Source organism: Rhinolophus sinicus, linkage group LG10, assembly GCF_036562045.2.
Source record: "Rhinolophus sinicus isolate RSC01 linkage group LG10, ASM3656204v1, whole genome shotgun sequence".
Lineage (NCBI taxonomy): Eukaryota > Metazoa > Chordata > Mammalia > Chiroptera > Rhinolophidae > Rhinolophus > Rhinolophus sinicus.
Window position 1 is genome coordinate 57251187 of NC_133759.1, and position 25612 is coordinate 57276798.

Genomic DNA, 25612 nt, shown 5'->3' on the forward strand with positions numbered 1-25612 from the left:
TCCTGAATAAATCTCTCTAGTGAATTAATCAATGGGGGAGGGGAACATTTTTTAGAGTATTCTTCCCATAATCCTTTAAAAATGCTTTGTCAAAAATTGATTTTTGATTCTGAGTCAATATAAGCAAATTTTTGCTTCATGAATCTTACTAGTAAAGGAAAACAGAAACATTTATTAAGGCAGAGCCTTTCTGCAAATAAATTTCTCCCATGATTTGGCAGATGAAGTTAGAGGAAGCATTTAAAGGTATTACACTTTTAATATGACTACTACTGAGCTAATTTTAAACTTTCCTTTTTAAAGATAAGAATTCTTATTAAAACTACAAAAATGTAACATTATTAAGGTATGATTCATACAGTGCCAGATTTTTGAACTAAAATAATTGAATAAGGATGGAACCTAACAAGTATTAAAAATGTGATTCAATATTTAAGAAAATTACAAGTGATTCAGCCTTAGCTTAATTTTTATAAAGATCATGAAATGCTTTATGCAAGACCATCTTCACAGACTATTTATCTCAGACTACACTTTACCAATACATTTTTCCCCACTGAAAATGACTCCTAAAGAACAAACCAGTAGAGAGAAAACATATGAACCAAACATTTAACAACTACATTGTTCAAGTACTAAGGCAAGAGATCTAGAAAATAATGCATATAGTTGCTTTGAATCTTGTTATTACCTCTAAAACCAGGGATTCTTTATATGGAAACTGCCCCACAATGAGCATACACCACAAACATTTTGCACATTATTTTACAAGTTCATAGCCTTCCGGAAGCTATTCATGTACTCCATTTTAAAAGTGATAACAATTTCCAGAACTTGACTCATTTTCTCACGCACATCCTAGAAACACCACCTTCTCACAATCTTCAACTTATTTTGTAAGCAAATCAATGTTAACAGTTAACTACCTAGAATGCTAAGGCAAACATGTCTGGCTTGAAAACATTTTATTAAAAATTTTTGGATGTTGCTTCCTGTCTTTTAAGTTTAAGAATAAAAAAGTTATTTCAAAAAAAAGATCTATATTGAAGTCATTTTCTTCTGTGTGAAGAAATATGAATGAACTGTACATTAATATCTAAAAGCAAAGTAGTTCACTGTCAAAACTAAATATCTCAAGAGCACACAAATTCTAAACACACTAAGATCATGTTGCTACTTTGTCTTGGGAATGGTGAGCGATTAGCTTGTCTACGGCTTAGGATCTGCTTCCATACTTGTTTCCTGAGCTTCTTCTACTTCTGAGAGCTTTTCATCATCTGCAGTTGAGAAAGAAACATAAAACCTTAGTCAAATTTGCTTAAATTATATATTTAATGAATACATGAAAACATTTTTATCCTTTATTAACCAAATAAGTTTAAAACAAGCATGGCAAAATGACAGCCTATGACTGTAATATGCCCACACAAATGTTTGGTTTTAAAAGTTCTGTTTTGGTTGTTGTGTGTTAGCTGAATCAAAATGTAAAATTTATGTGATAGATTTCACTAAAAAAAAAAAAAGAATCTAGGTCTTAGGCTTTTCTTGAAAACGATCAGATCAGGTAAGACAGAAATTTCTGATTGGCTATAGTCAACAGGAAGAGCAAGTCTCCAGTTCCCCCAAAGCACTCACTGTTCACTGGCTATGCAAAGGTGGTATGCACTAATGAGTCCACTCACTTTCCATGGCCGGCCTGGATCCTGAATCATTATTTTATAGCAGTAAACTATAGTAAACCAAGAAAAACTCCAAATCTATCATCCTTGGTTTCTCATAATGTAAACTACTGGATATGTGTTTAAATCATGGATTACTACTAATTGAGACTTTCTGCATATATTCAGAAAGTTGAGCAACATGAGTACCTTCTAATGTCATACAGCTATACCGCTGTTCTGAAGCTGAAGGTGGACTCTCTAAGATGTATATTTTAGAATGCATGCCCCTGGATCATTTAAAAATCTGCATAAACATTTATATGAAACGATTTCTACTTACTTTCCAGTGTTTGCTGAAGTTCGTGGATGGTACTAAGAAGAACGTGAAACTGTTTCCGTCTCAATTCTAGCTGTGTTAACAAGAAAAATATTAATACACATTGATCTATAAACATAGACATATCATGATGGCTAACACACTTATGCAAATACCTTATCTTCAACGCTTTCTTTAATATGTGAAAGGTGCTCTAATTCTTTTCCCAGAGCCTCCAGTTCCCTGAAAAAAAAAAAAAAAAACAGTTATATTTTGCTAATTGGGGGAACAAAGTTCACAATTAATACCTAACTTTTTAGTTACTAGGTAGTATTTTAAAAATAAAAAATAAAAAGGATAAGGAATTATACCACTCTATTATGCTCAGTTTTAAAGCAAAGAGGTTTTCTTCTTAACTTCTAAATATGTACTTAATTTTCATCAAACCTAAATTTTTAGATAGGAAAACAGAGATAATAGAATATCAAACCCCAAGAATTGATAAGTTTTAACATTTTGTCATACTTATTTCAAATTTTTATTTTTATTTTTTTTGGTAAAAGAAATAAGACATTGCAGATTAACTTGAAATACAGTTTGAACCTTACCCCTAGTCCTCCATCACGGGCCTTTTTTCTTCCTTTATCTCCCATTCATGCAATCACTATATCATTCCAATCCTTTTCTAATGTATATATTTGTGTCTTTAAATAATATACACTGTTAGTATATAATATTTGGGGGAGGCTGTAACTTTTATAAATGGTTATTATTCTATATATATTTTAGAAACTTAGGAGTCATTTAACATTTGTCTTCTGTTTTTTCCCTCTGATTATAATTTTGAGATCTGTGTTTAAAAAGTGTGTATCTACTTTATTCTTTTTAACTGCTATTTAATATTCCACTATATGAGTAGACCATATTCTATTTATTCATTTTCATATTGATGCATATTACATGCATTTATTTTAAAACTATAGGCAATAAGGCAGGAGGAATAAAAAAAATCTAATCAATAGTATTAAAATATGCAATATTGATGACCTGATCCTTCTTTTTAGCACATATATATTCCTGTAAAACTGGAATGCACAGGCCAGTATGTAAACATTTATGTAGAAAGATTAGTTACTTTCAAGTAGGGTTTCCAGATGGGAATTCCTGCCCATTCTCAGAAATTTTCTTGGCTTTCCCGTTCCCAAATCCTGAGAAGAGTTGGTTGGGAAATCGGGAAAATCGGCTCCTTGAACCCAGTAATACCCATAATGGGAAATAAACGTACTATTCATAATGTATCTTTTAGACATTTTTCCTATTTATCGCTAGAGTTTCCAGGTGGGAATTCCCACCCGTTCTCAGAAATTTCTTTTGCTTTCCCATTCCCAAATTCCTAGAAAAGTTGGTTGGGAAATCGGGAAAATTGGCTCCTTGAACCCAGGTGGTTGGTAGTATCAGCCAACACTTTGTGAAAATGATTCATTATGGAGAAGAGAAAACAGTTTAATGTCAGGGTTCGGGAATGGGAAGGCAAAAAAAAAATTCCTGAGAACGGGCGGGAATTCCCGCCTAGAAATCCTACTTTCAAGTAAAGCTCTTAACTCTTAACTTACTTTAATGTCTCATGTCTGTCTGGATGATGCTGGATCACTTTTGCCAAAGCATCATATTCTGAAAGACATAAAAATATTTATAAAATTAAGGTTTTTTTTGAACCTGGATATCAAAGCAAAATGTATACTATCACGTCTCTCCTAATCACTTTCATAGTAAAGAAATGACAATGTTGACGGATGGAAAGAGTATTGCCAGTTTCACTTGATTCAACTACAACTGTAATGACACGTGATTTCAAAGGTGTTGCAAACAAAGACTTCAGCTCCCACTCTGTTTTCCATGTACCTGTTCGTGGGCAGAAGAGAAGGGGCCAGGATAAGTGTAAGTGCTCTTAAGTCGTTGTGAATTATCAAGTGGACTAATTGTGAAGAGGATGCTATTCACAATTTGCCCAGCAAATAAAAGATCAGCAAGGTAAAATACCATTAATTTCAGATCGTAGACAACAGCAAATTACTCATTGTAAAGGTAAAGATTTCAGAAGCTTAGAAATGATTTAAAATTCAGGAACCATGTTTCTGTTCCCCTGAGACCTCCAAGATAAGTCATGTATCGCCTGTTAACTTTTTTTAGGAAATAATAAATAGTAGCATTCATTTAACAGCCTCATCAGTCAACAAAATGACTGCAAAAACATTTTAAATGATTTCAGAATTCATATTAATTATTAAGTTGATATATCTTGCTATAAAATTGGTCTGTAAAACTTGACCACATGCATTTTAGACTGAATTAAAAAAACAACTTTTAAAATTAGGAGTCAAACATCATCTTAATTAGCTCACTAAAAAGTAAAATTCATTGTTTTGGAAATCAGCATATTAATTCAATAAAAGTGATTTTTAATAAAATTTTTTTGGATTACAAAATAATATATGCTTGGTGTAGAAAAAAGAAGAATTTAAGCCATAAAAACCCACAAACCCAAAATAACCATATACATTTTCTATTTCCTTTTAGTTTTTCATATATGTCACAATTATGATTACACATTACAGTTTTTATTTTTCTTTCAATTTACGTTATAAGAGGAGCAATGCCTCTGCCATTAAACACTATTTTGAAATAGTTTTTATGACCTGCAATAAGGACATATCCTAATTTAAAAAGGATGTATCCATTTGCTTAAAAGAGATCAAAACACAACTAAACTTTAACCGTCCTCTTATTATTTAGGCAGCTTGTAAATACTTGCTTGCTTTGTACTTAACAAAAACTCAATAGGCTTAAATTCTTTTCTTTTTTCTTTCTGAAAGTAGCTCCATTAAACAAACAAACAAACAAACAAACAACAAACAAAACTCTAAATTTAGTGTAGTTGTGTAAATTGCTTTTGCTGATTAACCATAATATTATTTAGGCAAAGGAGTCTGAAGACAGTACAACAATGAATACTTAAGAATTACTTGGATAATCAATACAATCCAGGAAATAAAAATTTTTTTCAGCATAGCCTTCCTTCTCCACTATTTTAAAGAATAATACAGTTTTAAAGAATTAAGTTTGGCTACTAATTCTTTTTTATAATTCAGCTTGATTCTACCCAGAGATTTTACCTCACAACATTAAAAACAGCATGAAAATCTAATCAGTAATAAAGTATTTGCACACTAACTCCCACAAAACCCTTACCTTGGCGATTTTTTCGTATTCGTTTTGCTTGAAGAATTTGCTTTTTGCACTCAGCAATTTTTTCATGTGCTCCAGCGATGCTACATTCTATATAAAAAGGATTTTTAACAGTTACAACAACATGTATAATCTCCATCTATTTTCAATTCTAAAATGTGTTCTTAAATTTAATTGCATTGCTAATAAAATAGATGCTGGCATTTTAAAAATAACTGTTAACTTAAAGTACTGTATCATATAAGAACACATTTTTATAACCAACATTTACTGTATTCTTTCTATTAATATTATTATTATTATTTTACCACTAACCAAAGAAAAATGTTAGTCGGTATTGTTTCCTTTAGACCATAAAAATTAAAATCACAGATAGAGAAACAGTAATTATTTTAAGTTTCTTTACCTATTTCTTTGTAAATTTTTTCATAATTTTCCATTTCTCTGAGGTTCATGTCATATACCAGCAATGTTTTGCCCATTGAAAATTCACATTGGGACAGTGTGCTCAGCATCCGTTGGTACTGGCTGTATCTAATGAAAAAGAAAGAGAAACAGAATAAAGATTTTCGTGGATTGCCAAAGTTGAACTGTTACAGTGCAGGCAAAGATTTGCTAATTACATTATATCAAGTTCTAAGATAATCCTTTGTTTTATTTAAAATCATTTACAATATCTGTCCCTTGTTTTCTTTTTCCAAATGTAGTATACTTGACTTTATAAACTGCTTTAGTTACAAATCCAAAGATGGCACTGTCGTTCTTATCAATATAAGCTTAATTCAAACAGCTATTTGTTTGAATTTTGTTCTAAGTACTTTTTTAAATGTTTTGATCAAGTATCCTTTTTTTTATGTAAACAATTCTGTTCTCACTATGTTTTTTTCACTCTATGTAATTATTTATCTATGTGAAAGCTAATTCAAATGAGGAAAGTTTTTCTAAGTTAAAAATTATTAAATATATATAAAACTTTGCAGGAATTTATTAGTTTATTTTAAAAGAACATTTCATTTAGGTATTTTGTCTTGCTAAATAAACACTTATCAACTAAAAATGACCAAATTAATAAACCTAAATTTAATCTTCTTACCACTATGCCTTCTGCACATTTTAATAAACATAAAGCAGGCCTCTTAAGAGAAGTAAAGGCCAGAAAAATTTACTCTTGATTAACCAGGAGTTGACTCCATTGGACATTTAAGGTGAGTGAAAATTTGCAATATTAACAGGGCTGTGGATATGGTCTAAAATCTCATCAGGGCATTGGTATAGAAACAACAGTAAAATGAAATACCCCTCTTCCTGGGATCCAGAGTTGCACCATTTAATGAAACTTTTCACTAGCAGATTAATTCTCCGATCATCTCCAGCACCATCTCCATCAATTAGGAGACGCTTCCGTATGACTTCGTCTGGAAGAAAGAAGACCATTTGGCTCTTGTTAAGGTTCAGGAACAAATAACCGATATCACTACATATTCATTCACCCAAAAGAAAATTATTGAAATGTGTCTTAATGCCACTGAACTGTACATTTAAAAGTTGTTAGCGGTCAATTTTATGTTATGTGGGTTTTACTACTATATACACACACACACACACAAAGTAATTGAGAGTCTATTTGTGTCAGGCACTACTATTCTTGGGGCTGGGGTTACAACAGTACAAAGCTCTGCCCTCACAGAACTGGGATTCTACTGCTGGGCTATTGAGCAGAAATAATTTTCAGGTACCACCAAAGAAATAAAACAGTAATTCTTGGAGAACTTTTTTTGGAAAAACCTGTTCAGACAGGAAGAAGACTGTAGTTTCCATGTCTCTGACGCATGTGAGGTACTGATAAAAAGAATGGAGAGAAAAGAAGACTTAAAAGATGTAGTGACAGACAAGAAAAGAGAACGAAAGATGGGTCAGAGAAAAAGGAATGGATTTGTTTTTTAAAAATGTATAATGTAGTTATTATATCTGTAATGTTCTTTCCCCATGAGGACTTTCTTTTTCTTTTTCTTTTTCTTTTAACAAGTCTGTCTCACTTTTGCTCCAAGGAAAAGAAAACGAGGAAGAGGAGTGCAGACGGTGCTGATGAGCAAGAAGGGTGACACCAAACTGCTGGCTGGCAGCCCTCAGCTAGTGTTCCTCCTGGATCGTAACAGGACAGAGGCAATCTGAAACCACAATAAAATAGCATTTTCATCTATCGGACTGCAAAAAATCAAAAGACCTGATAATAAAAGTGCTAGCAAGGGTGCTGAGAAACTGCACTTACACACGCCGATGGAATGTAAGCCGGTTCACGGTTCACTACGTTGGGCAACTGGGCAGTGACAAACACTATTTAAAATGCACATACTTTTGACCCCATAATTCCAATTCTAGGAATTCATACTATAGACACATGTGCACCCATGCGCAAAAATAAAATGTAAAAGGATGTTCTTAGCAGTGCTGTTTGTAGTAGAAAGATTGCAAACCTAAATATTCACCAGCAAGAGACTGGTTAAATTATGAAACATTTAACATCATGCAGCCAAAAGAGTAAGTGTGGGTGTCCATACTGAAGCCACGAAATCTCCTTCGATATGTTAAGTAAAATGAAAACAAACAGGTGCAGAGAAGCACAGTTTGCTGCCATTTGTGTAGCAAAGAGGAGGCTTTGTCTGCATATGTGTGCACACATCACACACGTGTTGTGTTTGTATATTCAGAGAATATCTTTGGACGGATAAACAAGAAACTGGTAATAGTGGTTGTTTCTGGTGAGAGGAATGAGAGGATGAGAACAGATTTAATTTTTTAAATGGCTTCGTAGACTTGTGTTTCTTTGATTTTTCTATGTGTATGCAGTTATTTTATAATAAGTTTTAAAGTGTAAACAATTCCTGGAGAGCCTGCATGATGAATCAACAGCAAAATCTTTAAACAATACGTAGTTCCTGTGTGTAGGCAGAAGTATTTTTGAGCGCAGGTGCAGCGGAGATAAACTTTGGAAGGCAGATGGCTCCAAATCTATTCTGTGACAACATCAGATAAACATTTTAGAATTGGATTTTGTTCTCAGAGTTACGGCTTTGACAGGCTGCTCAAACTACAGATTCAACAGGTGTTTCGATTTTACCCTTTAAAATACAAATTAATGCTTTCAGTTTTTAACCACCAACATGTTATTTGAGGAGACTGAGACAAACACAGTCCTTGAAGGATTAAAATGAGAAAAAGAATTGATTTTTTAAACTACAAAAATGTTTTAACTTTGTTAAAATAAACATCTGATGAGTGAACAGTCTGGTATTCGACTAACACTGTTAAATTCCTTTGCCAAGTTTATCTCTACTCTTTCAAACCCCCAGGAAACCACTTCTTCCTTCAAGATTCCTGGGCATCCTATTGAGGACCAGGGATTGCAAATTAAAGGCACTAGGGGAATAGGAAATAAGGTACAGGGAAGTTGGGAGTGAATACTCTGACTAAAGGGGAAGCTATTACCAGAACTGGTTTTTCAAGAGATTTTTTAAAGTTTGATGACGAACAAAAAAATGTTTCAGATTCTGTAATCCTTCCAGCTGCCTACCTAAGATCTGTGCACTTTTCTGTATGCGTGTAATATCCCCATTACAAAAGCTTTTGAAAAATGTTTAAAACACTGTACAGGCCAAATAAACTTGGCCAAGGATTCATGAGGGCCGATTCTATGTCTTGTTCATTGATTCCTCCCCAGCCTCTCACACTGTGTCTTTACATTTCTGATGCTCAATAAATATTTTCAAACTGGATTTGTGGTGCCTGCATGGGACCCCTGTCCTCCAAAGAGAGCTCTGTATCAATGAAACACTAGAAATAGCAGGCAACTACCTTCTTTTCAGGACCAAAGCAGAGATTTCTCTTCTTGAATAAAGACATGAATATCTGATCAATGAGCAAGTACCAGAGGCCACAGGTACCAGAGGAAGTTCTGAGGAAGTGAAATAAAGACCTGAGCTCTTTCACTCTAGTTGGAGCAATAACACACACAGAGGCGGCTGTGGCTGTTAAGTGAGTGATGCAGACATACACAATAGTGGGGATTAGGGGGACAGCTCCCCGTGGCTTGGGGGGCAGGGGGGGTGTTCAGGGGAAATGGAATATGAGGTGCTCTTTAGATACTCAAAAATCAGCAATCAAAAATCTAAAAGGCATCTAATCAAAATTTCAAATAACATATACACCCTTTGAACCAACAATCCTAGATATATTTGCACAGATACAATATAACCTAAGTCCATCAACAGGGGACTAGTAAATTTTGGTACAGGAGTATGATGAAATACTGTGAAGCTATAAAAAAGCAAAGGAGGAGGAAACAAACGTTTATGTACTGAAATAGATCACAAGATAACTTGCTAAAAGAGCAAGGTGAGGAACAGTATGTTTGGCATGTTTCCTTTCATGTAAACATGAGGGAGAATAAGAATATATATATTCATGTGTATATATATGGACATACAAGAAACTAATAAAAGGGGTTACCGAGAGAGGGACAGCATACAGAGCATAGATGGGGAAACAGACTGGAAAATGGGGAAACATCTTTTTATATTATTTGATTTTTGAATTATATGAGTACTCAGTCTGCTAGCTGTTGTTTGAAAAAGAAAGCTACGATGTGGTGATGGTATCACAGGTTTGCATATGTCCAAATGCAACAAACTGTACACATTAAATATGGTATGTGCGGGCCTGTTATATCAATTACGCCTCAATGAAGCTGTTAAAAAAGAAAAAAGCGAGCACGCTAAAGTGCATTCCTGTCCCCCACTCCAGGCAGGGAGAAAGCGGTGAGCTACAGCAGAGGAGGGGAATGAAAGGCTGGACCTGGGAAATGAGAGCTAGAACACTAGGGAGGCTGGGTGCGTGAAGACAGTTATGGGGGCCCAGGCACATAAAGGCAGCCTGTGGTCAGACTGTGGGAGTCCACACTAGCAATTGCCATGCTAGTAGACTTGGACCTGGCAGGGAGGCAACTGGGAATTGCTAAAGATTCACAGGCAGGACTTTTTAGCAGGATTAAGCTGAGGGCAGAGTACAAAAGGGACTGCAACTGTGAAAAGGCCGAAGGCAGGGCGCTAGCTAGGAGGCTACCACAGCATATGCAGTTAGAGGCTAAAATGGCACGAATGAAAGTAGAGATCAGAATCACAGGTCCTGGATGGCAGGTAGGGCTGGGCAGAGAATCGCTTAGGAGAAGGCAGGGGCCCACGCTAACACAGGGGAGCGTGGGTCGTGCCGGTCGGGCAGATTCCGTCAAGGCAGTCACGGCCCTTTCTGGCTTCAGCCCTCGCCCTCTTTCTTCTAAGAGCATTTCGTCACAGCCAGACTCCTGGGCGACCAGTCAGAAACTGGTGCCAACGTTCAGAGTAGTCCACAGTGTGTACGTGTGTGTCCATGTGAGTGTGTGTAGGTGTCAATGTGTGTGTACGTGTCCATGTGTGTACGTGTCCATGTGAGTGTGTGTACGTGTCCATGTGAGTGTGTGTACGTGTCCATGTGAGTGTACGTGTGTCCATGTGTATGTACGTGTGTCCATGTGTGTGTACGTGTGTCCATGTGTGTACGTGTCCATGTGAGTGTGTACGTGTCCATGTGAGTGTGTGTACGTGTGTCCATGTGAGTGTGTGTACATGTGTGTCCATGTGAGTGTACGTGTCCATGTGTATATACGTGTGTGTCCATGTGTGTACGTGTGTCCATGTGAGTGTACGTGTGTCCATGTGTATGTACGTGTGTCCATGTGTGTGTACGTGTGTCCATGTGAGTGTGTACGTGTCCATGTGAGTGTGTACGTGTCCATGTGAGTGTTTGTACGTGTCCATGTGAGTGTGTGTGCATGTGTGTCCATGTGAGTGTACGTGTCCATGTGTATATACGTGTGTGTCCATGAGTGTGTGTATGTGTATCCATGTGAGTGTGTGTACGTGTACATGTGTGTCCATGTGAGTGTGTGTATGTGTGTCCATGTGAGTGTGTGTGACCAGTACTTAACTTCATCTGTAAATGAGAATGAAGCTATCCACTTTGAAGGACTGCTTGAAAGTATGAAAATAAAAGTATACAAAGGAGCGCAATGCCTGTTTACAGTAGGAAAGCAGAAAAAAAAAGTTATCCCTATCTTTATGTTAAATGTAATCCATAACTTGTATCATCCTAAAAATGTTAAAAAGTGAGTAAATGTTGAAGCTATATCTCTAGAGCTACTTATACACCTATGTAGATATATATTATGTAATTATGCATACAAAGTTTGATCCAGTTATGATTTCTTACAAATTTGTTTCTGTCTCAAGCTTCATACAGCAAGGTCACACTATTTCTAGCTTAAACTTCATAGAGAGTTGACGCCTAAAAAATTCTCGGAATGAGAATTACTGAAATACCATATATAATACTTCATACTTCATATATAAAGTAAACACAGCTCTACCAGCAACAAAATAAAACAAAGGGGTAAGTTGCCAGTTTGAAAACAGCCTGAGTTCGATTGACTGATTTATTGATTGATTTTACCGCAGCACTTTTATCTTCCTCACCGTGACGTGTTGGTGGGGCCTAATGTTCTCACGTGACAGTAGAAAAACAAAATTTGTCATCATCTCTTAAGAGTTGAGAATTGAGCACAAAAACCTTACATAAATGAAAAGGATGAATAAATTTACAGGTGTAAATGCAAACCATTTTCCAACTCATAAAATGATGGTTAGGTGCCAGGATGTAAGTGGCAATGCCTAACCGTACGCACGTTGTTAGGCCCAGGCCTCTTCTATCCTTGTCAAGGGGAGGGCTCACCTTCTCTCCTTTCATACAACAGCAGCCTGTGTGCTTTTTAAACTTAAAGGGCGCCTGCTACGGGTGGTTCGTAACACACGGCACACCATTATCGTTTTTAATGGTATCTCATCAATTAGCTCTAGACTGAACACACCTAAAACATGTTCTGCTTACTATACACATTGACTTCATAAATGATTATCGTGCTTGAAGTTCTTCATAAGCAATGTGAATGCTAATATTGATCATTCTGGCGGGCCTTGATTCAACCTGTAAAAAGAGTCAAGAGGCTTAGAGACTATTTTAATGATGTTTTGAACATCATTCCTTAGTTGTCATAATTACTTTCTGTACTGACCATGAGGATCAACGCCATCTGCAAAGAGCTTTTAAACCAAAATACTTAACATCTGCCCTGAGGATAGTTTTCCACTTGACTTTATTCTTACAGGAAGATTTTCTACTGGATTCAGTTATATGTTGTACTATACCCCTACAAAATGCCTACCATTCAAAATCACTTTCAAATCTGTTATGACATCTGTATGCTAATAAGCAAATATTTATTCCTAAAATTGGGATGCATTTTAGACCCCTTCCTGTCTTATCTGCCAACCTATACCTACAAGAAATATAAAATGACTTAAGACACTAAATAAGCCTCAAAAAGTCCTTTTAGTACTCCACTTTCCATAAGCAGAGAGGCAGGAGGAAATGACTCCTTGACAGTCACTGGACCAACTCTCCATTTCGAAGCCTCTGGTCAGTGATGCAGCCATTTTAACTGTGCTCATATTAGCGTGGAAAGGGCAATGTCTCATAAACCCAGACTAACATTCCTTTCAAAACCCCTCATTGTTATTCCCCACAGTAGCTATTAAAACTTTGATTACAAACGACTTTTTAGAACATCTAGGAGCAATTATTCAAAAAAGGAAAGAAACAATTTGGGAGATGATGGTGAACTAACTCCCAAAACACCTCTTTAGGGACAGGTCAAGACTGGATGCCAGTGGCACGAGGAGCCACACTGCTTTGCAACCTCCTCCTAGGTCCCAGCTACCCTCATTCTGCACACTGGACGCCCTCACAGCACTGCCACCTTACCTGCTTCTAGGAAGTAGCTATCCTGGCATCTACCACTGAAGATTAGCATTTCCTTTCTAAAAGCAGTTGAGCAAGCACACAAACACACCAGTGGCTTTTCCCTGGTGCTCCTAAACCCTCTGGATCCAAACTGAACACCACGGGAAGGGATAACAATTTGGGACAGGATTACAGTGAAAAACATCTGACACTAGGGCAATGTAGTAATATGTGTCAAAATTAAAAACACATATGCCCTTTGACCTGTCTCCTAGAATTTATATACATTTTGTACAAATGTACAAAAACATCTATACAAATATCTCCATTGTAACACTATTTGTAAGAGGAAAAAACTGAAAAGAGCTAAATGTTTACTAGGAGATTAGTTTTAAAAATAGAATACACATTGATATGAAAGAATGAGACAGGGAGAGCGCCAAGCTATATCGTTAATTATAGAAGTATAATGCAGAAGTGTGCAAATTTTTGTGTAAAATTTTAAAGTACACACACACACACACACACACACAGAGGCATGTTAACAGACACGCTTGCGATATGCTAAGTGCTGTTCTAAGCGCTCTTCACATGTAAACATTTAATCTGCACAATCGCCCTATAAAGTAGATATTATTACCCTATTTTACTGATGAAGGTAAAAAAATATTTTTACTTGCCCAAAATTAAATGTCACAGGAAGTAAGAACTAGAGCTGGGACTCAAACTCAGAAGTCTGGCACCAGTGATGCTTTCTACCTTTCATGGGCATTTAAAAATCATTCTGGAAGGGCACAAAAATAACAGAATTTATAGTGATCACCTTTGGGGGCAGGGATTTGTAATGGATGGTTCACTTGTCACTTGGTGCATTTCTTCCTGAATTTTCTGATGTGTTATTAAAAAAAAATACTAACAGTGGTTACCTGGGTAGTGAACTTACTGGTCATTTTGAGGTTTGTTTTTTCCATTTTTCCTGTATCAAAAAATCAGTGTGCTTTGGTAAATCTATGATGTGTTAACAACAAGAAGAAAACTGGCTTGACCTGAGCGAGACTAAGGCCTTGTAAAAACAACGTGTGTGCAGGTTCCTGTTAGATTTATCATTAGTTCGCCACTGCTCTAGAGTTATTAAGCTGAATTACATATATTGCATTGTGTTAGATTCCTCACGGTAAAATAACACCTTAGCCCCTGATTTCAAGAAGCTTAAAATCATTAAAACATTTTTTAAAGCAACCCTATTAAGAAGACACAAAAAAGGTAGGTGGAAAGAACAATAAGTAAGATAATTTGACTCCTTCATGTAAATATTGACCTCTCGTGAGACACTTCGGACCAGTCTAAATAAATTGCTTATGCCAAAGTAAATTACTTAAAAAAACAAAAGCAAAAATATTGTGTTGAGGTCCTTTTTCTCTTGATTTATTTAAGTATTCATAGTAAGGTGCTAATCAAGTCAAGGTTGAAACTCCAATCTTGCTTTGAGAAACCATTTATTTTGGCTAAACAATCATTTATTTAACAGTTGAACTGCAGCAGTAACCCCTGGGCTGGGGCCACAGGCGAGGTAACAAAGTGGACAAATTCACTGGCATTAGTGAAAAAAAGAACACAAGAAACAAAAACCCTGTACCCACAAGTGTCTAATTAACACTGGATCAGCAATTCACATGGCCATAAGAGCAGCAGCAGACACTTATACAGTGTTTATACACTTCTATCGAATGACCATACATCTTGTTTGTTTCCTTTCACTATGAAAAGTGTCCGGGTTTGGACAATAAAATAGTCACTCAACTTGAAAGTGCGTTACATACAGTACCACACTTCATCCTTGAAACAACCCTATAGAATATGTATTATTACCTTCCTTTACAGATACTAAGTGGTGTCACCTCTGCAGTCATAGGAAAACATACACAATTCTATTATTAGAAAGTCATAGTACAAGTCCATTATTTTGTCACATTTTTCATAGACATATTTCAAACCATTATTTCAAATTTTAACAAGCATATATCCATGCATTACACATTCTACTTTTAAAAGCCTGTCAAAACCAACAAGCTCTATTAAATGGAATGTACAGCCACCTCCCGCTGCTCCCCTTTCTCGTCTCCCATCTGTTGCTCCGGCACAGCAATACATCTATCTAATGTGCTCTTATACCGCAACGAGGGCTTCTGCAACAATTTCTATCAGGATACTAACACTGTTTAACGCCCTTTACATTAACACATACAAAATACAAACTGTGAACATAGTTTAAATTAACAGTGACAACATCTAAACTGTTTTCAGTTAGCCTAATGCTGCGGTGGCAACAGAGGAGCGAGAATGGCTTTGCCAATAACTGGCTACGTGACAGTAAGTCACTAACGTCCCAAGACCTCCATCTTTCCATCTATAAAATGATTGTGTTGGTGATAATATCGTTCAGTGTCTCCTCCCCTCTGAGGTGGGGCAGTTCCTCCAAGTAACCAATGTGTCCTTGGGCTGGGTGCAGGAAATAGGGAGCTTCTCCTCCAAGAGTTCCCAGTTCAATCGCAAACGCAGACCCGCGTGTAAGGATTCCAGGAGGGCACAACACCGGCCAGCACTTCAGATTCAGACTCCCAAGGGAACGTCAGCCCTCTTTGATGCCAGAGAAGGCACCGCTACTCCTCCAAGATCATCTTCAGAATTCAAAGCCACCCACTTCTCAAAATCTTCTCCACTGCCACCACCCTAATCCAAGCACACCTCGTCTCTCGCTTGGAATATTTCTCCTTGGCCTCCCTGCTTCCATTCTTGCCTTCCTAGAATCCATTCTCTTCCCGGCAACCCAGAAGCTTCTAAAGGGTATATCAGATGACTAACTCTTCTGCTTAAAATCCTCCAATCATTTTCAAGTACCCACAGAAGACACTGCAATCCTCTTCCTGCCGCCTAGCTCCTTCTGGTTTATTTTTCCTGACCTTCTTTTGTTTGCATCCCCCTGGCACACCTGGATCCAGCCCAGCTGCCTCCCTTATCTTCCCTAAGGAGAAGAGCTTGTTTCCACCTCAGGCCTTTGCACTAGTTGTTGCTCTATCTGGAATACTTCCCCAAGGTCTTCTCACAGTTGACCCCTGCAGGTCTCACTTTCAATGTCACTTTTCAGAGTGGTCATACCTGATCCCCCTATTTTAACCTAGCTGTCGGCAGCCCTTCCTTATTACTCTCTCACATACTATCTAGTTCATTCCCAGAACTCAATTAACTTCAGAAATTAATCATGTTCTTTCTCAGAAATTATCTTATTTACTGATTGATCACACACAATTGCTTCTCTCCCCCAAAGTAGGACTCAGGCCTTGTTCTGCAGTTTATTGCAGTAACCAGCACCTGGCATTGTGCCTAAAAGGTATGGGATTTGTGGGCCTATCACACATATCACTCACTTCTGCTTGATTTTTACCAAAAGCTCAGTTGAGGAAAACCATGTTTATAGAGAATTGCCTGAAGAAGTTGTCGTTTGTCCTTTCCTCTATGGTCTAGATATTCTTAAAGCAAACAAATCTTGCTCTGAATTAAGGCAGACCACCAGAGCTATTCACCTAAACCACACCGTCTATTGGCTCTAGAATACTTTCTAAATGTGAGTTAGCCTTCTTGACCAAGTAAGTGATGTGCTAAGAAAGAGCCCAATGATAGCCCATCTGTGCCAAAAAGAAGTTAAGGCTGTGACACTGGCTTTTCTTTATAAGAGCCCCAAAGATAAGCTTTTTCTCCGGTATTTAAATCAGAAAAAGCTGCCTGTCATGGAGATCTAATGTTGCTTTCTCTCATAAATACTCGGTCACAGAATGGACTAGCTCCTGTCTCTTGGTTTGGACTGCAAGAGAAACAAGAGCCACTAGTAGCTTTCTTAATAAATGTACCAGACTTTACCCCTAGAATTTTGAGGATCACCCCCACTTCTAACTTCCTCTTGTTTTTCCTAATGTCCATGTTCTTTTCGCCCTATGTCCTCACTCATTTATTTTATGTTTACTTATTATGGTGAGCTGCCTTAAACATTCTCTAGAATAAGCCAGATGACTTAATTACGTATTAAAGGCTATAGCAGCAATATGCATAAAATAATATGGTTAGTGGGTGAAAGAGCAACTGGTTCTAGGAAAGAGAAAAGGGGAATAGATGAGGTAGGTCTTGAAGACTAAATGGGCTGTCACCAGGCAGAGAAGGGCAATCTGTGAAGACTAAAGAGAGGAAGAAGGAATAGGGTGAAGACAGTCATTATACAGTAAATAGTGCTGGGAAAACTTAACAGATAACATGCAAAAAAATGAAACTAGACCACCTCACACCATATACAAGAATAAACTAAAAATGGATTAAAGACTTAAATGTAAGACCCAAAACCATAACAATCCTAGTAGAAAACATAAGCAGTAAACTCTCTGACATTGCTTTTAGTAATATATTTTTTTCTGACATATCTCCTTGGGCAAGGAAAACAAAAGGAAAAAATAAACAAATGGGGCTACATCAAACTAAAAAGGTTTTGCACAGCAAAGGAAACCATCAACAAAACAAAAAGACAACCTATTGACTGGAAGAAGATAGTCACCAATGAAACACCCAATAAAAATATTTAAAATTTATAAAGAACTCATACAACTCAACACCAAAAAAACAAGCAATCCAATGAAAAAATGGGCAGAGGACCTCAAGAGACATTTCTCCAAAGACATACAGATGACCAATACCGTGTTTCCCTGAAAGTAAGACCTAGCCAGACCATCAGCTCTTAATGCGTCTTTTAGAGCCAAAATTAACATAAGACCCGGTCTTATATTATATTACACCAGGTATTATATTATATTATATTATATTATATTATATTATATTATATCATATCATATTATATTATATTAGACCTGGCCTTATATTGTAGTAAAATAAGACCGGGTCTTATATTAATTTTTGCTCCAAAAGATGCATTAGAGCTGATGGTCCGGCTAGGTCTTACTTTCAGGGAAACACGGTAGACATAAGAAAAGATGTTCAATGTCACTAATCATCAGAGAAATGCAAATTAAAACCACAATGATATACCACCTCACACCTTCCAAAATGGCTATCATCAATAAATCAACAAACAACACATGTTGGCGAGGATATGGAGAAAAGGAAACCCTCTTGCACTGTTAGTGGGATTGCAAATTGGTGCAGCCACTACGGAAAACAGTATGGAGTTTCCTTAAAAAGTTACAAATAGTACTGCCTTATGACTCAGCAATTCCACTTCTGGGTGTTTATCCAAAGAAATCCAACACACTAATTCGAAAAAATATACGTACCCTTATATTCATTGCAGCGTTACTTACAATAGCCAAAATATAGAAACAACCTAAATGCCTATCAATAGATGACTGGATAAAGATGTGGAACACCTATACCATGGAATATTACTTGGCTACAAAAAAGAACGAAAACTTAACCATTTGTGACAACATGTATGGACTTAGAGGGTTTTATGCTAAGTGAAATAAGTCAGATAAAGACAAACACTGTATGATCTCACTTATATGTGGAATCTAAACAACAAAATAAATGATCTAGCAAAACAGAAACAGACTCATAGATACAGAGAACAAAATGATGATTGTCCGATGGCAGGGAGGTTGGGGGCTGGATGAGAAAGGTGAAGGGATTAAGCAGTAAAAATTGGTGGTTACAAAATAGTCATGGGGATGTAAAGTACAGCATAGAGAATATAGTCAATAATATTATAATAGCTACATATAGTGCCAAGTGGGTACTAGACTTATCAGGGGGATCATTTCGTAAATTATATAAATAGCTAACCACTATGCTGTACCTCTGAAACTAATATTGAATGTCAACTGTAATTGAAAAGAGAAAGAGGAAGAAGACACATTTCTCATCAAAGGAAAGTGGAAAGAGGTGAGTAAACCAGCTCTTACATTTAATAGTATTTATTGAACATTATGTGTCAGACTCAGTGCAAAGCACTTTACAACTTTTATTGCACTTAATACTCAAAGCCCCATGGGGTCAATTTTATTATTCTCCCCATGTAAAGAATGAAACTGATGCTCCAAGAGGTTAATTAACTTGCACAAGGTCAGAGAGCTTTCTGGAGATTCCTGTAGCCTCTAAGGATGTGGGGGGCCCTTGACTGTAGTCTGTAACTTTACTAGAATTCATCATCCCTTTCCATCTCCTGGAGGACAAAACTGCTCTCTCCTTTGAAGTTCTCCACCTCAATAAAGAGAAGTAGGACTAACAAGCACACAGTCACTCAAACCAGAAACCTGGGATAACCCTCCATCTTTCCCCTGCCATCCACTCAATCGTTGAGATCCTGACATTCTCCCCCATAAATCTCTCCCCCACCTGTCCACTTCTCTGCATTACTTCTTCAATGGAGCCCCCATTAGCTCTCATTAGGACCACTGCTGTAGCAGCTGAGAGCCCCGGCTCTACAACCTACTACCTGTGCAACCTTGGGCTAGTTACTTCACATACATGTGTTCCAGTTCCATCTGTAAAGTGGGAATAATAATCAGAACACTGTTTGACATACGATAAACACTGTATAAATGTTAGAAATAGGGGAGGGAACTTACAACTCCTCACTTTTCCCTTCCTCTCATCATTCTTCACATAGAGAGTGTGGTTGTTTTTTTTTAAATGCATTGCTTTCTAAATTCTAGCCAATATTTGTCATTTTTGAGTTCTTTCTAGACTTTGGGGCTTTTGCACACGTCATTCAAGTCCAACTACGTCTATTTATCCTTCAAAAATGGGACTAAGAGTAACTGTTTCAGGGACGCTTTCTGATCTCCAAGCATGATTAGCCATCTTTGCTACAAGCTTCCACAGTTCTCACCTTTACTTCTCCTGTGGAAACGCTTACCATGCTCACAAAGAATTATCCAATGTGTCTTTCCCACTAGACCGTATTCTCAGAGGGGCAAAAGGTCTCGCCTGTTGGTTCTGGACTGTAACCCCAAAGCCGAGCCCAGAGGGATAAACATCTACTGAATAAATCAAACTGGAATGAAACAAAGTTAAAATTTCCAACGACGAACCTGGACCGTTAAGAGCCTCCCACTTCACTACTCTCACATCCACAAATTGGGGGCTTTTACTCTGCTTCCCAGCGCCGAGCCCCTTAATGTGGAGTCCCTTCTACCTCCAATTTTTCAGAAGTGGCCTCTCCATAGGCATCTACGCTTACTGGTCACTGTCTCTTCAAGTAGACCCGGCGACCCTGGATGTCCCCTGCCCAGATGCCACAGAACTTCCTTCCTCCCACACTGAGAACCGTCTTAGGTTTCCCCTCCAGTTGCCCGTGGAGCCCGTTCGCCTTCCCCCAGGCATCACCCTATTTCACGTCTGCTCTCAGGCCGCCGACCACCCGCGGCCCCTCCTCACGGGTCCACCTTCCCACACAGCTTCCCACAGACGCAGCCTCCGGCCCTGCCCCCAATTCCCGCGGACAACGCACGCTCCCCGAGACACGCACCTCACCGCCTCGCTCTGCCCAGGAGGCCGACCCCTCCTGCGGCTGTCGCCTCACAGAGCCCCGCGCACGCTGACCGCCGGCAGACCCCGGCCCACACCTCCTTTTCGGGCCGGGCCTCAGCTCCCTCCCCACCCGCAGCCGGGCAGGCTCCGGGCCTCCCTGTGATCCACCCCAGCGTGTCGGGGCCCTGCCCCACCGGTCCAGGACTCCTCCAGGTGTCACCCGCTGGGCGCGGACGCCCCTGGTACACTCGTCCCGGGACGCCTCTCCTTCCTGCGTGGCCCGAAACCCTCGCCCCATCCCTGGGGTTCGCACTCCCCCGCAGCCCTCCACCGGCCCTCGGGACCCCCGGAGCCAGGGCCTCCCGCGCTTCCTCCCCTTCGCGGGCCTCTCGGACCCCCCACCCCCACCGAGGGCTCCTCCACCACATCCTCCGACAGCCCGGACCCCTTCCGGTACCACCCGCCCACGCAGCGCTCCCAGCCTTCCCGGGCCCCCACGTGTGCCTCCCGGCCCCCCGACGATCCCAGCACAACCCCCCGGGCCCCGCGTGGCCTCGGGAGAGCGAGCCGCCCCGGGAGCGAGAGGGGCTCCGAGGGGGACGAGGGGCTGCGGAGCGAGGCCGAGGGCTCGGGGGAAGCGGCCGGGAAAGCCCCGGGCTCCGGGGAGGGGTCCGATCGCGGAGGCCCGGGGACTCCCGGAAGCGGCCGTGGAGCCTGGGGGTCCCGGGGGAGGCCGAGGGACTCCGGGGAGCGGGCCGGGCGGCGGCGAGCGGCCTCACCGTCAGTCACGGCTCCCATGGCGTGCGCGGCGGCGGCGGCGGCGCAGGCTGAGGCGGCGGTTGGCGGCGGCGGAGGTCAAATTCCCACAATGCAGCCGGGTAAACAGCCATGGAGGAGGAGGCGGCGGCGCCCGCGGCCGCCCGCTCCGACGCCTGAGCCGCGCCGCGCCGCCGCCGCCGCTGCTGCTGCCGCCGCCGCCGCCGCCGCCGGACCCGCGCTCCCCGCGCTCCCCGCACTCCCCGGGGCGGCCGCGGCCCGCGCGTGTGGGAGCCAGGCCAGGCAGGCGGCGGCGGCCCCGGCTGCAGCCCCGGCCCCCGCCGCCCCCCTTTTCGCCCCCGCCCGGCCCACGCCCAGAGGCCGCCCCGGAGGCCGCCGCCAGCCGCCAGGTGAGCTCGCCCGGACGCCGCCAGTGCGGCGGGGGCTGCGGACCGCCCGGGGTGGGGGTCCCGGCGCCCTCCCGGGGAACGGACCGCGGCCCCCGCCGCCCCGTCCCGACTGCTGCTGCTGCTGCTGCGGGTGGGCTCGCCCCCCCGGGGGTGGGGAGGGCGGCGTGGGTGCCCGGCCCCTGCCGAGCCCGGGGGACGTGGGACTAGGGGCACCGATGGGGCGCGGCGCAAGGGTCCGCGCGAAGTTAGCGCCCACGCGCGCCCCGGCGGCTCTCCAACGCGGGCACTTGCGCCGGGCGCGGCCGGCGATCAGAAAAGGCCCCGGGTTGCAGGTCGCGTGCTGCCGGCCCGGGCGGCCGCCCCCTTCGCTCCTGGGTACTAGCGGGTGCTGGGAAGGGGGGAAAGAGAAACTTGGCGACCTCCGGGAGCAGTTCGCGGAGCGACGCAGAGCGGTGTGCCCGTCGTCCTCACCCGGCGCCCGAATCCCGTCGCTGGTCAGGGATGGGGTGCTTGTATTTATTTTTCTCTTTGACTTTCGGAAAATGTCTATGTGACTGTCCCCATCTTAAGGGGAAGTTGAAAGTGAAGGGGGAGGGGGTGTTTAATGAGAAACGTTGCCTTGTATGTAAAGTTACACATTTCCGGAGCACACTGCAGATTATATTGGCATCTCTTTCCAAAAGTCACTTTGATTCAACTTCGATGAGTTTCTCACAAATGGCAACCTTTAGGTCGTGAGAAGTGAGAAACGGCGAGCACCGACCCAGCTGCTGATTTGCTCTCCAGTGGGATAGATTCAGTTAGGCACAAGCAGCGTGTCTGAGTGTTGAACCCAGGTTTCATATTTTATTGAGCATAGAGTTATTTTCCAATTTTCCTATCCCGCAAGTAACCGGCCTCTTCATCTCCCGGAGGTAGCACTTAGTGGGGTGGATCTGGTGGTTTCAGTTTCCTTACTAAAGTTGGGTTCATTTCTCTCAGTTCTTTCAAAGAGGAAGAGTTGTAAATGCAAATGTGTAACAACAGTGAAGTGTGTTTCATTTCACCTCTAGCTAGAAACCAGTGTATATAAAATACTATTCATATATAAAGTCAGAACTTCAATTATGCTCTTCAACAGTGTTGTGAAGAATCAGCACCTTTGACTTTTGGCACAGAGGCAAATAAATAAAGTTACGTTGAGTGAAGATTCTTAGGTGTAACTTTCCTCCCCCAGGGCCTGAAACCTCTCGAGCTTTGAAATAATATTGGCCTAAACACTGGCTGCCTATTTGCATCAGTCCCTGTTCATTTTCTTGGTTTTAGGAGAGAAGACATTCTAACCAAAAAAAGAGTTACTTTAAATCTAAAGTACTGTAAATTGAATGTGTCAATTGATTGTCTATCCCAAGGGCATTTTAGTGGGGATCATTATTATTTAAAAGGTAATTGTCTGAGTGAAACTATGTTCTTTTTAAGTTACTTGTTACTTGGTCTCATCATCGTAATACAGATTTTGAAACAGTATCTAGTGATTTAAAATAATCTTTAATGTTGTTTATAGATAAGTATCCCTGTCCCGTGTAACTGTTAAATTTTCATGAGACATCCTATCCTTTATTCTGTAAGTTCGTTGTGTAACTTACAACTTTATTGGACAGTGCTAGAAATGTTCTGAAGAAGATCAAGAGAGATTGGAAAGGCTTTAAAGTTGGAGATATACCTGAAAGTAAACATTCCTGGAAGTTCTTGAGTCAGGTGGTGGGAAACACATCAAAATTTGAGCCTTGACGAACTTTTAAAAATCTGCTTTGTCAGCCACGTAATTTAACTTGCAGTTGCATTGACACAGATCTGTGTGCTGAACATGTAAAAATTGTTTTAATGGACTTTCCTTCATATATAGTGAAAGAATATATTTTAGTAAATTTTAGACATTGTCTCTTTCTCATGTGATCAATTATATATTAACATGTTCATGAATGTTAAAATAGAACTTAAGTTCTAGGCCATACTGTCGTTTCTTTTCTAGGAAAATCTCGGCAGAAAGAAGTAGCAGATTCTAAGCTAGAACAAACTGATTTGGACTTTGAACTTAAATGACCGTAGATTTGGTGATTTACTCAAGTCATTAGATTCCTGGTTTCTTTGAGACTATGAGACTCTAGTTAAGGAAGTTTGTTTCAGTGTTTATTTAATTTTAACTTTATGAAACTATAAAGGATGATAAGATAACTAGCTATATGGGCTTTACAAACTTGGTCTTACGAAATGAGGTAGGCATTTCTATAATGTTCTTTTAGAGCAAGGGTCCTCCAGGGGTCTGTGAACCTCTGAGCAGGGGTGGGGTGGGGGGGGCAGGTGTCCACGAATAGGCTTCAAGGGATTCCTGACCCCCTTACAGTTGTGACTGAAACTTTTTGTATATGTGTATTTTTCTGGGGAGGGAGCCTATGGTTTTAAAATAGGTCCAGGGCCCAAAAAGTTAGAGAAAGATGTTTTTATTAAATGGGAGTTAGAATAACTTTTAAGAGAAACAAGTAGGAAAAAATAGATCTTGGTGTTCAATACTTGCCTTTTAAAGTTTCCTTCAGCCTAGTCATGTGGTCTTAGAGGTGCAAAAAGACTTCCATTTTGTTCCCACAGCAAAGCTTCGCCTGTGAGTTGATAAACCATGCACGCACATAAAGGGCTTGACATGCTATCTTGAGTGCATTGTGGCTGTTTTTAAATTATATTTAAAATTTTAGAACAGATAGATTTGTGGTCCATAACAGAGACTTGAGCCTGACAACCAGCCCTTGGAACAAATGGTTCATTCAGCTCCACTCTCTTATTACTCTCCAGCGAATCTGAAATCTGACTGGGAGGTAGTCACTCTAAGAAATGTGTTTGTGCTTTGGTAAGACAGCAGGGTGTGATGGGAAAAACACAATTTCTGACTCGAAACAGGCTTACGTTCAACTCTGGATTCTTTCATTTACTGTAGCTAGTTAACTTGCCTGACCCTCAGGTTTCTCATCTGGATAAAACTTGCTTAGTGGAGATGTTAGGAAACTGGCATGAAGTTCCTGGTGTGAAACTCAGAGCCCCTTATTTGTGCCCCAGGAAGGACTTGGACGCTAGATGTGGGTAACCATTAATAAACATCTGAGTGAACATGTATAAATAAACATGGTACATGATACTGATGTACATTATTGTCAAATAAGTATGATGAAACTTGAAACTTTTGAAAAAAAAGTCAAGTTTTTAAAAATGAGTTAAGACTTACTGGTCCTTATATTGTAGACATTTGGGGAAAACTTGAAGGAGAATGGTGGTGCTGTTGGCCGAGCTAAGGACCTGGATGCTGGGTAGAAAGAAGCAATAGGCACCCGGCAGCATCATAGGTCTGGGGTCACATTCCATTTAACTTTTGGTCTTCACTTGAGATTTAAGTGAAAAACTGCACGTGTACTTTCCAGTCCTTCACCTCTAAAAATGCTTGCACACGCCCTCCTTTATGGGACTCTCACAGGTACCCCAGGGATTTCATTAGTGGAAGTTAAACCTACAACTTTGGCTGTCTAATTCTGATATCTTTAAGACCTCCACAGTGGGTACCTGCATCAGTTTTTCTCAATAGGAAAGAGTATGGAAGAACTGAATTCTCTTTTCCTTTCTTTAAACATTGAAGGAAGAGAGGGTATTATGAGTGAAAGAAGAGATATATGAATAAAATACTGATAAGGCTCGTGGCCGTAAAAATACGCTTGCTGCCACTGTTTCTGTGGTCTTTCCCTTTTCCTCTCATTTACTCATGGTGAGCATTCATGCTTTCTGCTTTC

The 25612-nt window shown here is 40.2% G+C and overlaps 2 protein-coding genes and 1 non-coding gene across 9 annotated transcripts in view; 1 reads left to right on the forward strand and 2 right to left on the reverse strand.

Moving 5' to 3' along the window:
* Positions 1 to 152: 152 nt before the first annotated feature.
* On the reverse strand, positions 153 to 22340 carry THOC7 (THO complex subunit 7). 4 transcript variants are annotated; one of them, XM_074313236.1, is made up of 9 exons: positions 21417 to 21544; positions 7260 to 7391; positions 6521 to 6638; positions 5630 to 5757; positions 5227 to 5313; positions 3591 to 3648; positions 2154 to 2220; positions 2002 to 2071; positions 153 to 1277 (listed from the first exon to the last, which is right to left on the reverse strand). In XM_074313236.1, exons 4-9 carry the CDS (start codon positions 5736 to 5738, stop codon positions 1210 to 1212), a joined length of 459 nt encoding a protein of 152 aa, XP_074169337.1. In that variant the 5' UTR covers positions 5739 to 5757; positions 6521 to 6638; positions 7260 to 7391; positions 21417 to 21544; the 3' UTR covers positions 153 to 1209. The 4 variants fall into 4 exon arrangements, with proteins under 4 accessions (XP_074169337.1, XP_074169338.1, XP_019583918.1 ...); XM_074313237.1 differs by lacking the exons at positions 7260 to 7391; positions 21417 to 21544 and adding an exon at positions 22223 to 22340; XM_019728359.2 differs by lacking the exon at positions 7260 to 7391 and having other exon boundaries at positions 21417 to 21596.
* On the reverse strand, positions 11942 to 12064 carry LOC141567372 (U6atac minor spliceosomal RNA). Its single transcript, XR_012489967.1, has one exon. It is a non-coding gene; the product is annotated as a U6atac minor spliceosomal RNA (small nuclear RNA).
* ATXN7 (ataxin 7) overlaps positions 21643 to 25612 on the forward strand; it is a 128699-nt gene continuing 124729 nt past the window's right edge. For all 4 annotated transcript variants that reach the window (XM_074313234.1, XM_074313230.1, XM_074313233.1 and 1 more), the window contains exon 1: positions 21643 to 21803. The gene's annotated coding sequence lies outside the window, so the exon portion shown is untranslated. The remainder of the gene's footprint in view (positions 21804 to 25612) is intronic.

Coding starts and splice junctions, on each gene's coding strand:
- THOC7 (XM_019728359.2), bottom strand. Junction 3,649..5,226: donor AATACGAAAAAATCGCCAAG/GTAAGGGTTTTG, acceptor TATGTCTTTCAG/AATATGATGCTTTGGCAAAA. Junction 2,221..3,590: donor GACAGACATGAGACATTAAA/GTAAGTTAAGAG, acceptor TTTTTTTTTCAG/GGAACTGGAGGCTCTGGGAA.